This window comes from Pyrgilauda ruficollis, unplaced genomic scaffold, assembly GCF_017590135.1.
Source record: "Pyrgilauda ruficollis isolate IOZ18807 unplaced genomic scaffold, ASM1759013v1 scaffold16, whole genome shotgun sequence".
In the NCBI taxonomy this organism is placed as follows: Eukaryota; Metazoa; Chordata; class Aves; order Passeriformes; family Passeridae; genus Pyrgilauda; species Pyrgilauda ruficollis.
Genome location: NW_024514764.1, coordinates 13136527 through 13153386, shown reverse-complemented (window position 1 = coordinate 13153386; position 16860 = coordinate 13136527). Strand labels below are relative to the sequence as shown.

The 16860-nt window shown below is 52.9% G+C and overlaps 1 protein-coding gene across 7 annotated transcripts in view; it reads right to left on the bottom strand.

Moving 5' to 3' along the window:
* XPO6 (exportin 6) overlaps positions 1–9392 on the bottom strand; it is a 55854-nt gene extending 46462 nt beyond the window's left edge. For all 7 annotated transcript variants that reach the window (XM_041462123.1, XM_041462124.1, XM_041462126.1 and 4 more), the window contains exon 1: positions 9105–9392. In XM_041462123.1, the coding sequence (XP_041318057.1) occupies positions 9105–9107 (3 nt within the window). In that variant the 5' untranslated portion in view covers positions 9108–9392. The remainder of the gene's footprint in view (positions 1–9104) is intronic.
* Positions 9393–16860: the final 7468 nt, after the last annotated feature.

Genomic DNA, 16860 nt, shown 5'->3' with positions numbered 1-16860 from the left:
CAGGACAGGGCTCAGCCTTCATTCTCAGTTTCCTTGTTGCACTTCAGAGATGTTTTTGTGGTTTCCAGAACCGAAAGCAGACTGGGCCCTCTCTGTGCTCCCAGCACAGCTCAGCTCCTGGGGCCGTGGCAAGGCAACTCTGCCTGCAGAGCTCCCCCCTCCCACCTCAGAGACCACCACTTCAGCACATCACTAACAACATGGAGATTCTGCAATCTCCTTGTAGTAGATTTTCTGCTTCAATTGTGGGATAAAAGTCACAGATTGCTGTTGTACCTCAAGGCAACTGGCAGAGGAGCAAAGGCAGCACGTTTCTCTCCGTGTCCCTGAGGTCCCAAAGCTCAGGGCGAGCTCCAGAGCTGCTCAAAGCCCTCCTGCCTGGACAACTCCCCCCTTCAGGAACCTGGCTGCACTTTGGGAACCAGAGTGTTTAATTTAAATATCACCTAAGGACTCAGTAGGACCCCAGGTTTAGCAGAGCTGTGTGGAACAAGCCATGGAGAGCCAGCAGTGTCAGCCTGATTTCTGCACCAGAGATCATCTTACCTGGAACACTGCCAGCTCCACAAGTAATCAGCACCTTTTTCAATACCCAAGGGATCTGATTTCTTAAACCCTCTTGGACAGGCAGATTCACTTAACCAGGCATCAGGTTTTGAAGGTTGAACTTTGATTAACAGGCTCAAGTGTCTGAGTCTGATTCTTTCTAACCCAGTAACTCTTAACCCACATAACCAAGCCCAGCAGGCAGTGAGTGTGTCCTCCACCCAGCAGTTCCCAGGAACTCTCTTAGAAACCCAGCAAAGTACTAAAACAATTCCAGCAGGCTGGAAACAGCAAAGGGTGGTTCAGACACAGTGCTGTTTCAAGCCACGCTTGCTGAAGATGAGCCCAAGAGCAATTTCTGAGTCCCTGACACCCAGGAAAGGCAGCTGGTCACGTGCTGCTGACTTCCTAATTGATTTCTTGTGGTTTAGCTGCTGGAAAGTGCTCAGCAACACAGTATTTTCCCAAACAAGCAGTTGCTAAAATGACAATACACAGCTGAGAAGTCCAAAAGCAATCAAAGCAGATTCCTCAAGATCAATACCCTACACATCACCAAAGAACAGCAGGCAGAGGTGGCTCTGGAGCCACTTTTTGGACTTGCAACTTAAACGTGACAATGCAGCCACAGCCATCAGCCCTTCCTCAGCAGACACTTGGCTCAGTCAGTTCTCAGCTGCTGGCCATCACTTTTTAAGCCATCAATGATAATAACTTCTCATTTTGTGGGTTATCAGCAAAACCAGCCACACAAAATCTGCTCTTCAGACAGACACAGCTGAGCATCTGCCAAGGGTGCTTGGCTGGGCAGGAGCTACTTCCAGAAGTGAAAACACTGCAAGGTGACTCTGGTTGTCTCAGTTCAGAATTCACTTAAATTCCCCCAGTGAAGTCTAGAAACTCACACCTCTGAAGCTGCATCGTTCCTTTCACTTGACACTCTCCCTCTGCTGGGTTCCTCAGGATGCCCCACACTCCAACCCAGCCTGTGACTCCTTGCAGGGAGATCCCATCCTTCCCTGAGAGGCAGTGCTTGTGCAGGAGCCTCAGGAGCACGGGCACAAGGAACAAATCTCTTCCCTTTTCTCTACATAAACAAACCAGGCAGGACCACAGGGCTGCCCCAAATGCAATTTCACTCACTTTGAGACAACACTTCCTCCAGAGGTTTAGGGGAAGTAACCCAACTTCTAACCAGGCAGATGGAAAAAAGATCCCAAGGAATCCTTTGAAAACAAGTAGGTTGGTGAGGAAAGTATTTGTGAAGGGAATAAAAAAAATCCTTATAAAAGGTATTTGTAAAAGGTGTTGAGAAAAATGCCCTCATCATCTCACTCCAATGGTGCAGAAACCAAGAGATGAGCAGCAGTGGCAAATGAACTCACACTGTACCCAGCACAGCCTTCTGAGCTGAAGTCTGTTTAAAAACCCCACACCCATGACAGGATCATGGAATGGTTTGGCCCAGAAGGACCTTAAAGCTCATCCAGTTACACCCTCCAGGAGCTCCACATCCTTCCTGTGGTTATAATGACTCTTCCTACAGAGAACACTCTTCATGCTCTTACAGGTGAAAATCTGACACTTAAAAATGCCAAACCCTTGCTCCTCTCCACTTGTACAAACGTAGCAGCTCCTCTGACCAGAGAGAAGCCAAGGAAAGATGCCCAAGTGACAGGAGTGGAGAACCTGGCGTGGTTGTGTAGCAGCTCTAAGGAGTCCAAGATGCATGAAGAGATTTTTAAATACACTTCTCAAATCCTTCACTGTCAGCAGAGCCACAAATAAACCCTTATTTATCTCAGCCTCCAGACAAGTCCCAATAATACCCAGGGAAGGCTCTGAATCACAGTTGTGTGTAGCCCCAAGTGAAGGAGTCTCTGGAATTATGCACATATGCAGAGTTGGAAATGGGAAGCACCAGGGCAAGCAAAAAAAGAAAGTAAATGTAAGAAAAAAGCAATTATTCAGCATATTTCTTAAAGGGGTACCTCTACTCAGATTCAACTCCAGCTCCAGCAAGCAAATCCTGCTGATTTTTCTCCAACATCCACTTCTGCCTGGCAGAATTAAGCCCATTACCATGGGGAAAAGCTGTCCCAACACCTGGCTACACAAAGTGCAAGGTTTAGGGCAAACTTGGGGGCAAGATTATACCTGATCCAATACATTACAGCAGCCAGACCTGGTTTCCAAGGAGATGTGATTATATTACATAAAAATATGGAATTTTCAGATCCTCAACCCCTGTCAGAGAAAATTTAAAAATATTGTGAAACTCTAAATTTTATTCCTGGCAAGAGCATTAAAACTTATGTTGGGCATTTAAGAGTGTATAATGAACCCACCATGGGAAACACCATGGGAATAACTAAGATTTTTGTTAATTAAAATGTTTTCAAAGGACAGCTCACGCAGGGAGAACATCCAGTCCAATTAAAGAAAAACAAGATGTTGACATCTGCAGTGCCGCTGCACTTTGGGGGATTTCACAACTGCCCTCTGCTGCTCACCCCTGCAGCTCTGGGTGTCCCACCCCTGGGGGGTTCCAGCTCCCTACCCACAACAGGGGCCTCTGCTGGGCCAGTGGGGGGATATTTGTCCTGGGGGACCCAGAGTGTCACCATGACCCACCCAGCTCCTTCAAACACCAACAGAACACAGGAAAAAGCAACTTTTGAAAGCCAAAGCTGCCCTTTCCCCATGCAGCTTTCCCCAGCCCCAAAGCCAGCAGCTCCTGGGAGCAGAGGAAGGGCTGGGAGCAGGAACTGCCTCCTGAGCACTGACCTCACACTTCCACATCTGAGACTACAGGTCATGGAGCACTTTGTCCTCCTCTTGGTTTCCCTTCACACTTGCAAAAAGAAAACCAAGGAACTGTAAAAAATACAGGTTTATCCCACATAACCCAAGGGTCAGGGAATGGGATGAGGAACAACAAATGCTGCCATGCCCAGGAGCTGGTGTTGCTGTATCCTCTCCAGACCCTGATTTTGAACACCAGGGAAATGAGCTCTGAGCCAGACTTCCATGGAAGAAACTGCTCTTCATCCCAAAGAAAATGTAGAATTGCCATGGAGAAGAAACCTACTCTGTTCTTACTCAATGAAGCAGCAGGGAACCAGCTGAGCACAACACAGATTTTTCAGGCAAAACATCTCTCCAAAGGCAAAAAAAAACCCCTCATTCCCCTCTAGAAAGCTGCATCCAGTGCTGGCTTTGGCATCCTGACAAGCCAGTACACAAAACAGATGAGCACACTCCTTTCTCCAAAGAGGGGACAAAAAGGAACCAGGACAATCCCTCTTGGGAAGAACTCCACACTGCAATTAAAGCCCTAATAAAATATTAAGTCAAAATGCTAAAAATACACACAGAGATCCAGCCACAAGCTTGGAGATGCTGGAACAAATAAAAGATAATTTGGAGCGTGAATGCAAAGGGTTGGAAATGGGAAAAGAAATGGAATTCTGGGCATGATCCACATAGGAGAAGGGTCAGGGCAGATTGGAGGAGGAAAAAAAAAAAAAGGAATTTGTGGTGTTGCTAGAAGAGCCTGGAATAGTTCTGGTAGAGTGAAAGTATCCTGAGTGTAAACAGAAAAGAGAAACACGGATAAAGGAAAGAATCAAATGTGTGTGGAGGGAAGGTAAGATTGGAAAAGAGCTGCTTCACCTTAAGAAGCTGTAGGAGCTTCTTAGCCCAGGAGAAGCTGCATCATCCCAAAATTCCAGAGAACAGAGAACCCACAAATAAACCCCAGGGGGTGCCTGGATGAGTAACAAAGTCCTTGACCATCAGAATCAGTAGGGGAAAAGCCAATTGCTTTTCCTCCACCAAAATATCAATATTTACATTTTGGTTGGAACAACAAGGCCTACAAGAGAGAACAGGCACATGCTGCACACTTCATAAATGCTGGAAATGGGATTCCAAAAATTATTCTATATAAGTGGGAGCCTGAACATTTGATTTTGATAAAACAAAGCAGCGAACACCTTCTTTTCTCTCTCTCAGAGAAGAAGGTTGTCATGTTGACACCTGGGATGCAGGGAGAGCCAAGGCAGCAGTGACCCAAATATCAATGTAGTTCCTAAGAGGAAATATCTGCTGTCTGACAGAGGATAATGATTTGGAAGGATTTTAGGGCACATTCTACAGGCAGATATCAGCCTATCCACCTCAAAGCTACATTTCCTTCTACTTTGCATACACTAATGTATAAATCCAACATGAACAGCAGCTAGCTGCTTCCTAAATGACACCACCTAACAATGTGCAATTAATTCATCCAACTGAACCCAAAGTTCTTTGAGTTTTTGGGTATGGAATGATCTCTGCACAGGACTGAACCCCATGGCAGGAGCTTTGTGGTACCTGCCAGATTTTAATGCTTTTCTGCTGAAATAATTACAGCCACCACCACCCATCCATCAGCAACAGCCAGTGGAAATGAGCTTTTCAAGCCCATTTAGTGAACCTGGAGGCTCAACAATTTTGCCTTGATAGCTTTTAGTCCTCCTAGAGCCTACATTTAGCTACCCAGGTCTTTGAAATATGGATGTGTTGGAATTATTATAGGTCCTGAAAGGGATTATGTGCAACCATTCTGCTAAATGAGCTGTTTTCTTCTGAGAAAAAGCTCTGCTTTTGGAGGAAGCATCTGAGCAGAGATCAGCTCTCCTGCTACAGTTCCCACTCCTGCTTCATCTCCCGAGCTACCCAGGCCTTGCTGCGGAGCTGGGAAAGTTCATCAGCATTAATCAGCATCTCCAGTTTGATGGTTTAATAGAGGGGAGATAACTGGGGGGCACACAAAGTCACAATATGACTTGCTGGCCAAAAAAGGAAGCCAGATGTTGGAGCTGAGGCCGGAACTTCCGAGTTCCTACTCTCTGGTTTGAGTCAGAAGGGTTCTACAGAGAGCTTGCTTTTATTTTAACTGCTCATGAAGGGGATGCACTGAGAGCAGACAGAACCTCACGCTTAGGGGTGTGGTTGTGATGCTGCACCTCAGCTGGCACTGCTGGGGGACAGAGGGAGGGGACAACACCCTCAGCTCCCTCTTCATCCCAAAACCCTGCGGTGATGCTGAGCCCACCTGGCCGTGTGCCGGCACTTCCTGCCTGGGACAGCAGGAGCAGCATCCCCATCTCCTGACAGCACAGCACCCCTGAGCTCACCTGGGCCTGGGACAGGGAGCACAGCATCCCTGAGCTCACCTGGGCCAGGGAGCACAGCATCCCTGAGCTCACCACAGCACCCCTGAACTCAGCTGGGCCAAGGACAGCAGCACAGCCCACACAGGGCCCAAGTGTCCCCAGGGGGATGGGACAGCCATGCCAAGGGGCTCTGCAGGAGCAAGAAGCTGCTGCTCCCTCCTGTCACAACATCCTGGGTCACCTGCAAAGAGCAGGAGTGCCTCCCAAAGCAGCTCTGGTTCGCAGGCACAGCCTGAGCCAGCCTCAGGGCCACCAGCTCAGCAGGGCTGACACAGAACAAACAGGAGCTATTCCGGCAGTTGAGCAGCAGCTCCTTGGCAACCACGAGCTCCAGGATAACCCAGGGCTCACCAGCCTCACCTGGCAGGACAAGCTGCAATCCACACACACTCCACTCCTTCCTGAATGGAAGGCTGCAACCACCAGGCAGCTTCAGGCACAAGAAAACAACAACACTCACTGCTAAAAAACGGGAAGGTGGGAAGAGAGGCTGTGGAATGAAAGGCAGGATGCTGCTGTGGGAAACTCAGGAACATCCAAGCTGCAGACGCCCACTGCCTGCTCCCATTTCAGAGTGCCTCACACACCACAGGGACACGAGACTCCCTGGAGCTGGGAACTTCCATTGGCTGCTCGCCTGGAGGCCCAGGGACAACCTGGGGGAAGAGGGATTTGTTCTGGGAGAAGCTGGCTGCAGCTCTCCAGCATCTCTGCATCCCAAACCTCACACAGCAGCATTTCCTGGAAGTCCCTGCTCCTGAGCTGTTTTGGTTGCTGGCAGGATATAGATCCCACAGAAGTGAAGAACGTATTTCCCAGGAGGCAATCACTGAAATTCCAGCCTCACATGTGAGGAGCAAATGCAATTCCCAAATGAGGGGCTTGCTCAGGAGGCCCCAGCTGAGCTCCCAGGGCTTCACAGATGGTTCACCTTCACCAGTGGAAGAAACAAAGGTGAAGGAAAGGGTGATGAGACAGACATGGTTAATTTGGACAGAAAATAAATCCCTCCCAGGATAGCTCCATCAACAATATTTACTTTGAAGCTGTTAGTAAAATCCTCTAAAAGGATCCTCAAAGGTGAGGAGAAAACAATGCAATAATTTGTGGTGTGTGGAAGCAAAGCCTGAAGGTGGATGTGCTCTGTGTGTCCAGAGAAACCCAGCTGGATTTTGCAGTATCCTCTTTTCCCTACAGACACAACACAGCACCACCACCTTTCTTTTCCCTCAGGAAGCCCCAAACTGGAGTTTGGGGCCCCAAAACAGTGCACAAGCACTATTTACACACACTGCAGGCAGGAGCAGCCCCAAGAACTCCCACATAGAGCTCTCTGCAAACCCCTCTCAAAGCAAAGAAACACTACAGCTTCCTCTGAAGCCAACTTTTGAGTGGCATTAAGATTTGTGAGCCATGAGTGGCAACCAAGCCCAGCAAACAGGAGTTTGTTCCACAACATTTGCAGTGCCTGAGCTCACTGTGCATCACTGCATTCCCTCCTGCCTTCCCAACTTCCTCCCAAAATCCCTGCCCAGTGAATCAAGCTCTAATTCATCCCTGCTCATTACCTTCCACATCAACCCAGTTCAGCCCCACTGAGGCAAACCTGCTCCCAGCAGCCTGCTCTTCTGCAGAAGAGTTTAATTCTGTTTTCTTTGTTCCCTGTGTGCCTTCCAGCAGCTCCTCTTCACACTTTCCCAACTGTTTCCGGGAAGGAGGCTGCTCTAGCAGCAGAACATGCCCATCTGTAGGCTCCAGGGAAATGGGAACAGAAGGAAAATCTTGCCCAGGAGTCACATGATGAGTTACAACAGTAAACCCTGCAGCACAGCCCAGGGACTGCTGCTCAACTTCCACAGGCAGCCAAACAGTGAACGTTGAAGGGGAAAAAAGAAGAAAACAAGGTATAATTCAGGAGGATAAATGTGTGTGTCCAGGGAAGCAAGGGGAGAACTAAGGAGTTCTTCTGTCAGCTGCACTGTGAAGTGCACACCCTGGCCTGCCAAACCTTGCAACCATTTATTCACCTTTTTGAACCTGGGCTGGTCACTAAGAATCCACCTCAAAAATCCCCCTTTGCCTGAAGGTAAAGCCACAAAGAGCTGGGACATGTGGCAGGCATGTCAGGAGCCCACCCTGAGCACCCTCAGGCTACTGCCATAAAATACTACCAGTACTTATATACCTAAATATTATATCTATATATCTTTTACTGAGAAGACCGTGTTGCACCCCAGCACATCCCAGAGAGAGCAGCAAAGCCTCTCCAAGGGCCTAATGGAGCTCACCAAAGGGGCTACAGAGACCAAAGTTTCAATAAAACACCAATCTCACACAGCAAGCAGTGTGATTACCTCAGCTCTTGGGTGAAGAAATTCACAACCAGGATCCCAAATTCTGGAAGAAAAGGGGTGCTACATCCCCAAAGGCAGGTTAAGCTAGAGTGGGGTAAGAACCAGGCCAGGAACTCCAGCCTGAGCTCAGTGGGGCTGTCTGGGTGAGCCAGGACAGAGACCCAGGAGCAGATCCAGGGCTGCTGGAAGCACCTCCCCACCGTGCCCACCTGCAAAGGGCTCCTTTGTGCCTGCCCTTGTCACCCCAAGAAACGCTGGGATGCAGGGTGGGACACCAGTGCTGGGACAGCAGGTGTCCCTGTGGCCAGAGCAAGAGCAGCAGCTGCGGGTGGTGGCAGCGAGCAGCGCCCCGATGCCCCGGGGGCAATCCCCGCCTGGCAGCCCTGCCCTGTGGGCACCCACCCGATCAGAGACCGCTCCCGAGACCTTTCCTCGGGATCTTATCCAGGGGAGGAGAGGCTCGTGCAGATCCCAGCGGGCCGGCTCTGTCGCTGTGCCCGTCCCTGCGGCTGGCACTGCGGGGACAGCTGAAGGCCGATGTCCCCAGCACAGAACAGATCCAGGTCACTCCCCCGGCTTACCCAAGGCTCCGTTGGAGGCCGTGAGGGCAAGCCCACAGCTGGCGCCGGAGAATTTAATCACGAAATGGTTTGGGTGTGAAGGGACCTTGAGGCTCATCCAGTGCCACCCCTGCCACGTCCAGGGCCACCGTCCGCCGTCCCAGCCCGGGCACCGCCACTTTCCAGGGCGGCCACGGCTGCTCGGGCACCCCTCAGCTTTAACGCCACAAAACCCGGAATTCCCAACTGCCGCGGGCACCAGCGCTCCCAGGAGGAATCAGTGCCCTCCCGGCCTTTCACATCCTGCCAGGGCGGGGGCTCGGGGGCGCCGCCGCCCCTCGGCCCCTCAGGCTCCGCTGCCCGGGCCCCGCGGGACAATCCCCCTTCCTTCCAGCCCTCCCGTCCCCGTTCCCCCAGCTCACCATGGCCGCGTTGGCCCCGGGGCGGCTCTAGGCAGGGCGCCGCGCTCTGCTCATCTCATGGCCGGCGGTGGCCCGGCGGGGCCCCCCCGCCCATGCACCGGCGAGCCCCCGCCGGCCGCGCCACGGGCACCGGAGAGCTGCCGGCACCCAGCCCCCGGGCCTCCCCAAGCGGCGGGATGGGGAGCCCCGGGGCGCCGGGCAGGGCCGCGGGAGGACGGGCGGGAGCGGCGGGCGGCGCGGCCCGCGCGGTGCGGGGCCGGTGTCGGTGCCGGGGCTACGCCAGGCGCATCCCGGGCCCGCCCCGCCCTCCCACCGGAAGCGCTCACCGGCGCGGGCAGCCAATCAGAGCCGTGCAACGGCTCTGCGCATGCGCAACTCGCCACAGAGACCTGCCCGCCGCCATCTTGGAGAAGGGCGCGGCCCTTTGCCGGGCGCTGAGGGAAGGGCACGCCCGGAGCGGCGCCTGGCCCCGCCTCCGCAGCACTGCGCATGCTCTAAGGGATCTTTCCCGCGCGGCAGGAAATAGGAGGCGATCGGGCTGTACCGTGGTGGGCGTGGCTATGGCTGGGCACGCCTGGTGTGGGCGGGGCTTGGGTGGGATTGGGATTGGGGAGGGGGATTGGGTTGGATTGGATTGGAGATGGGATGGGATGGGATGGATTGGAGATGGGATGGGATGGGATTGAGGATAGGATGGGATGGGATTGGGGATGGGGTTAGGAATAGAGAGGGGGATGGACCCGGGCCTGGGCCTGGCCCTGACCCTGCAGCTGGAGCCGGAGCTGTCCCTGGATCCAGCCCTGGGCCTCGACCCCCGCCATCCCCCAGGGCTGCCTCCTGGCTCCTGCCCCAGGAAGAGCTCCCAGCGCTCTGGATGTGGCTCCTGGCTTTGTGCCCGTGCAACTAATTAAGTAATTAAGCAATTAAGCAAACCAGGGAGAGGCAAACCCCCCGACCCTTCCAGCCCTCCCCAGCAAGGACAGCAAAGCTCCGTGGCAGGGAATCCTCTGGCTGTTCCATGTCCTGGGGTTGCCTCAGCCTGGAGCTCCTTGTGGCCGCTTTTCCATTGCTTTCCATCACTTTTCCATCACTTTTCCACTGCCTGACCTGGCCAGGAGCGAGGACATCCCAGATCATTAATCCAGGGGATTAATGTCAGGAAAACATTAATCACGACATTGAAACCCAGGCCCCAACTGCTGCCCCCCAAAATCAAGGAGCTGGGAACCACTGGTGACATGAGGGTGTCTGAGTTAGGTTTTATGAGCTTTTGGAGATCTATATTACACTTGAGATAGTTTAGCTACTTCAGATGGCATAAAATTAGCAGGATGGCTTTTGTGGTAGTGTTGGAAACAGAAAAGTTTTAATAAAAGGCAAAATAATAAAGTTTTTTACAGAAAACTGAACTAGGGTAAAAAGTTCTTACTCTTAGTAAAACACGTCACAAAAGCCATTAGTTTCTTTGTTCTCTTCTTTGTCTAATAAATTACTTAAACAAAATTTTTCACTTTTATCTAATTAGCTATCTTTAAAGTAAAGTTTCTAAAGTCTTATGAAATGTCTTTTTACCTAATTAAAGAAAAAAAAAAAAAACAACTTTTGAGCCTTTTTCTTTTTTAAAGAACCAAAAGATAATTTTGCTGCTCCATCACCAAAAACACATTCCTACCCACTGGAACTCCAGACCTGTGAGGCTGATGCAGATCAAAGCATTCCTCATGGCTCCCAAATTCCTGTGGCACCTGCAGTGACAAGAGGTGGCTCAGCTTAAGAGGCTTTAGAGGGGACAACAGCCCTGTGGGGACATTGCAAAGGCTGGCACTTCCCTCAGAGGATTAAACACCGGGAGGAGGGGGAATGATCCCTCCGTGGGGCTGGAGCTGGAGCTCGGGGCTGAGCGGCCCCGTGGGTCTCCGGAGGATTTTCCGTCATGGAGGATTTTATTTGCGCTCTCTCCGCAGAGCACTGAGCCCAGGAGCCCCAGTCCTGCTCGTCCCTGCGGGAAACGCTGCTCCTGGGCCTGGCAGGGAGGAGAGCTGAGGAGACACGGCCCGGAGGTGCCCATGGATCCTCCAGGGCACCCCAGGCAGAGCCCCGGCTCCAAACCCTGCCTCGGCATCACCTCCAACCCTCCCCGACCTCCAAAATACCCTGCAACCCCTCCAACCCCTCCAGAGCCCCTCCAAGCCCTCCAGAGCCCCTCCAAGCCCTCCAAAACTTCTCCAATTCCTTCAAAACCTCTCAATCACCTCCACAACCCCTTCACCCTCTCCAAAACTTCTCTAACCCCTCCAAAACCTGTCCATCTCTCCCAAAACCTCCACAACCCCTCTAACCCCTCCAAAGCTTCTCCAATTCCTTCAAAACCTCTCCATCACCTCCAAAACCTCTCAATCACCCCCAAAACTTCTCAATCACCCCCAAAACCTCTCCAACCCCTCCAGAACCTCCCCATCACCTCCAAAACCTCTCCAACACCTCCTCAGCCCTTCCAACACTCCCAGAACCTCTCCATCACCTTCAGAAACTCTCCAAAACCCCTGCAACCTCCCCAAAATCTCTCCGACCTCTCCAAAACTTCTCCAGCATTTTCAAACCCCTCCGAACTCTCCAAAATCTCTCCAATGTCTCCAGTACCTCTGCAAATCCTCTCTGATATTTTCAACCCCTCCATGCCTCCAAAAGTTCTCTGACTCCCCCAAAACTCTCCAATGCCCTCAAAATTTCTCTGATATCTCCAAAACTCCTTCAAGACCTTCAAAACCCCTGGAGCACCTGCAAAACCCCTCCAGCCTTCCCCAAATCTCTCCAACATCTCTAAAACCTCACTGAAACTTTCCAAGTCCCTCCAACACCCTCTAAAATCTCCCACCTTCAAAATCCCTCAAACACCTCCGAATATCTCCCTGCATTTCCAAAATATCTTCAGCATCTCCAAACTTCTGAAAAATTCCCCCAAAATCTTCTGTTGCCTCCAAAACTCCTCCAACACCTTCAAACCCCTGTGACTCCTCCAGAATTTTTGATAAACACTTCCAAAACCCCTCTGAAACCTCCAAAACACCTGCAACCTCTCCAAATCCTCTTCAACATTCCCAACACCTCCAAAACCCCTCCAGCACCTCCAAAACCTCTCCAAAATCCCCAAAACTCCTCCAAAACCCTTCCAAACACCACTCCAGCGTCTCCAGAACCTCTCCAAAATCTCTGCAATATTTCCTTCCCCACCAAAACACTACGATGCCTCCAAGACCTCTCCAACACTCCAAAATCTCTCCAACACCTCCAAATCCTCTCCAACACCTCCAGAACTCCTCTGACACCTCCAAACCCACTCCAAAACTTCCCCAATATTCCCAACACCACCAAAAGCCTCAGATGCCTCCAAAAGCTCTCCAACACTTCCAAAACCATCACATCTCCAAAATCTCCAGAACACCTCTGACTTCTCCAAAACTCTTCTGACACTTCCAAACCCCCTTCAAAACTTCCCCAATGTTCCCAGCGCCACCAAAACCTCTCCCACACTTCCAAAACCATTACAACACCTCCAAAAGCTCTCCAACACTTCCAAAGCCATTACAACACCTCCAAAATCTCCCTAACACCTCCAAAGCTCCTCTGCCTGCTCCAAACCCACTCCAAGACCTGTGCACCCCCCGGCTGAGCCGAGGGTGTCCGTGTGGGTCCGGGCTGGAGCTGGCCCCTCGGCAGGGCTCCCATGGGATGTGCAGCTGGGCGGGCTCGTTGCCATGGTGATCATTAAAGGATAATCCCATTACCAGCGTTTGTCATCCCGGCAGGGCTGTGTGGACACGTGCTCTGAGGAGCTGGGGACAGCAGGGACAGGGATCTCCCGAGCCTCCCCAGCCAGGGACCTGCTGCTCCCACCACTGTGGGGTGGGGATGGGCTTTTTGGGGTCCCTGAAAGAGAAGCAGCTCAGATGCTTGGGATGAGGAGGGAGGGATGGAGCAGCTGATGGGAATCTAAAGAAGGAACCTCCTGCCAATCTCCTGCATCCCTACAGGGAGACTTCTCCTCTATCCCATTTGTCCCTGCAAAGGCCAAGGATGTGGAACAGGGATGTGAGGCTGCTTTTGCAAGCCTTTGATTTAGAAACATCTGTCCCAAGGTAAAGGAATCATAAATCATGGAAAGGTTTGGGTTCAAGGGACATCTAAACTCATCCAGTTCCACCCCCCTGCCAGCCTTATTAAAGGTCTGTGCCCATCTTCCTTCCAGGCCCCCTTTAGACACATCCAGGTGTCCCCAGTGTCCTTGGCCTCACACAGGAAACCCCAGGGCTCACATGGCCCTGTCAGGGACCCCCTGTTGTTGTTGATCCAAGAAAAAACAAGGTGGGAATTCCCCATCAGCCTCCAGCATCACTGGAGCATGAGGAGGAGCCTGTCCTGGGAGTGCGGCCATGCCAGGCCCCAGGCCTGCTTTTCCCATTGTTGGAAACGCCATTTCTCCAAGAAAATCAGCAGCCACCCAAAGCAGTGACTGTGCCAGCCCTCGCTTCAATTTGGGGCTCTTCCATCCCTGAAGAGGGAGCAGCAGGGCTTGGACTGCACCTGGACCTGCCCCCAGGCTGGAGAAGCCATCCACCTTCTTTCTGAATTTATTTGCTAACTTTATGTTTTAAAAACACAGAAGGAATGGAAATGCCATGGAGCTGAACAGCTGTTTGGGGAGATGAAGGGAACAGGATTTGTGAAAATAATTTGTTACCACATGGTTTATCTCTCAATTTTTATTGCAAGCAGCCACTGAAATGCCTGTTCTCCAAGCCTCCTGCACTGCTCCAGCCTTGATTCCAGCCCCTTCAATCCTACGTTCAAATACTCATCTCATTTAATTGCTTTATTCCCATTTTGCAGCATTTGGGTTTTGCCCTCAGGGTGAGTCTGAGCCTCACACAGCTGGCTGTGCTTCCCCTCACATCCCTCCCCTCTGCTCCCATCTCCTTTATTGTTCCTGCCACAAACCGAGCTGCAGCTCATTGGGAATGCCACGGAGAAATGAGCATTTTACTGCCCTGCCACCTCATGCAAAGCAATTTGATGAAAAGGGTTAAACTGTGTTTTATAAGTCCAATCAAGCAGCTTGGAAAAGTTTTGTCCACAAAGCCCCACGGCTCCCCATGGCTCCCAAGTTCCTTGGCAAGGAATTTGCTTATTTAGCAAGCAGTAAAAACCCAGCAGGTAAAAATTCCTGAGTCCAAATTCCTGAGGAAAGTACAGAAGTGGGTAATTAATGACATAAACCCAGCAGAGCCTGGGGACAGGGAGCTGTTCCCTGGGATGGGGCTGGGTCCTGCCTGGGTGTCCCAGGGGTGGAGGGTGCTCAGCTGGGCACACTGCTCGGGGTGGCCGTGGTGGCTGAGGAACCTCTGTGGCTTTGTGGCCACTGCTGGTCCTGGCCAGGTGCTCCTGCCATTCATCTGGGACTGTTCTGGGCTTCTGGCACTGATCCCACCCCTGGAAATGGCTTCCCAATGCCCTCTGGAGGGTGGCTGCTCCCAGCCTGGGGCTGAACAAGCCCACGGGGACTGGGCAGGTCCCCAAAGGACTCTTGGAGGGCAGCACAGCAAACACAGCTCCAGACAGGCTTTGTGGGTCTGATGGCTGGAGAGTATTGAAAGAGAGCCCTGGAAATTCAACCCAGCCCTCCCAGCAGCTCCAGAGGCAAGGAGCAGCTGGAACCAGGGCACGTCTCTCCCTCTGCTCTCTTGCAGGTGGGGAGAAAGGACTCGTTTAGGCTGTGGCTTCTTTTGAACCTACACCAAGTTCAGTCTGTCCCAGCCTTCTTCCCTGATCTCAAGTCCACCCAGACAGCACAGCAGGGTGTCCTGAGCTGCCCTTCTGTGCCTCTCCCTGCTCTCAGCATCCCACGGCTCTGGGGGACACCATGCCTTGATCTGAAAAGCCAGGAAGGCAGGAGCCTCCCCTGAGGGACACTCCCTGGCCATGGACAGCAGAGATCTCCTGGAGGGAGGATGGGCTGTGGGAAAGAAAGCTGCCCCATGAACAGAGGATAACTGCCCAGCTCTGACAGCTGGGAACAGAATACACACCCCAGCCACACCTTCCAGCTCAGGACACACCAGCAGAGCTGCAGGTGGTGCTGGAGGGGGATGATGGAACCGGGGTTCCCATGGGCAGGGTCTCATCCTGAGGGTCTGTCCCTCACCAGGAGCTCCTGTGGGGCTCCACCAGCAGCCACACGGATTTGTGACTGGCCCCTTGGTCCAACATTGTGGTGGATTTTATTTAGTGAGGCAGGAGTGTCCTGTAAGCCAAGAGGGGTGTCCTCTTTTTCCAGGAAGCAGAGGGTACAGGGGGAAGCCATGAGACACTGGGCAGTCTCATCCTCTTCCCTTTTTCTCCAGGTTTCTGCTCCACTCTGCTCAGCCCATTATCTAAGGCATTAAACTTTAACATTTTTGTTCCTCCTGCAGCGTGTTCCTGGTGAGTGGGTGCCTGGGTGGATGCCAGGCCCTGGCACCAGGGGACCAGGGGGCCTGGGGACCCGATCCCATGGACTCCCCCAGTGCTGCCTGGGGGATGCTGATGCTGCTTCTCCCAACACCCAAGGACCAGCATGGACAGAGGATCTTTGCAAACACCCTGCACAGCCCCAGGGGAGCCAGGCTGGGAGAGCTGGGGGTGCTCACCTGGAGGGGAGAAGGCTCCAGGGACACCTCAGAGCCCCTTGCAGGGCCTAAAGGGGCTCCAGGAGAGCTGGAGAGGGACTGGGGACAAGGCATGGAGGGACAGGACACAGGGAATGGCTTCCCACTGCCAAAGGGCAAGGATAGGTGGGATGTTGGGAGGGAATTGTTCCCTGTGAGGGTGGGCAGGCCCTGGCACAGGGTGCCCAGAGCAGCTGTGGCTGCCCCTGGATCCCTGGCAGTGCCCAAGGCCAGGCTGGATGGGGCTTGGAGCAGCCTGGGACAGTGGAAGGTGTCCCTGCCATGGCAGGGGCTGGGGTAGGATGAGATGAGCTTTTAAGTTTTTTCCAACCCAAACCATTCTGAGATTCCAAGATTCTGTGAGACAAAATTTGGATCATCAGAGTCTCCTGGGAGGACAGGACCCAGAGCAGCACAGCCAGGAGCTTTCTGGCCATGAGGAATTCAAAAGCCATCGATTTCTGCCATTAGCAGGGGTGTGGCTGGAGCAGACGCCACAGGCAGAGCCACTCACTGAATAATTCAGGGAGAGATGATGAAGCCCAAGGCCAGGCTGGGGAAGCCTCTCCCTGTTCTCCTGCTCACCTTCCCAAGGACGTGGCTTTTGCTCCTGGCCCAGGACACTGGGTACAGGCTGGGGTCAGCGACCAGGATTCGGTCCCAAGGACCTGGGGGACGCGTGTTGGTCCCAAAGGATGGGGAACAGTGACACATCAGGGCTGTGTGACTTTGGGGGTCCTGACCCAGCCTGGCCTGGTGTATCCCCATGGAGCAGCTGGACACTGCCCACAGCATCGGTCCATTTTGGGACAGGGACACTCATGTGGGGGCAAAGGGACACAGGGCAGGAACGCTCATCAGGGGACACAGGGGCACTCATCAAGGGGCAAAGGGACACTGCAGTGGGGCAGGGACACCCCTCAGCAGGCACCCTGGGGCTCCCGTGCTGTGCCCTGTCCCACCGTGCCCGTGCAGGGGGAACACCCAGGGGCGGCTCCCAGGGCACCTCTGCCACCGCCAGCAGGCACGGGCCACCCACGAGCACCGGGGCTAAG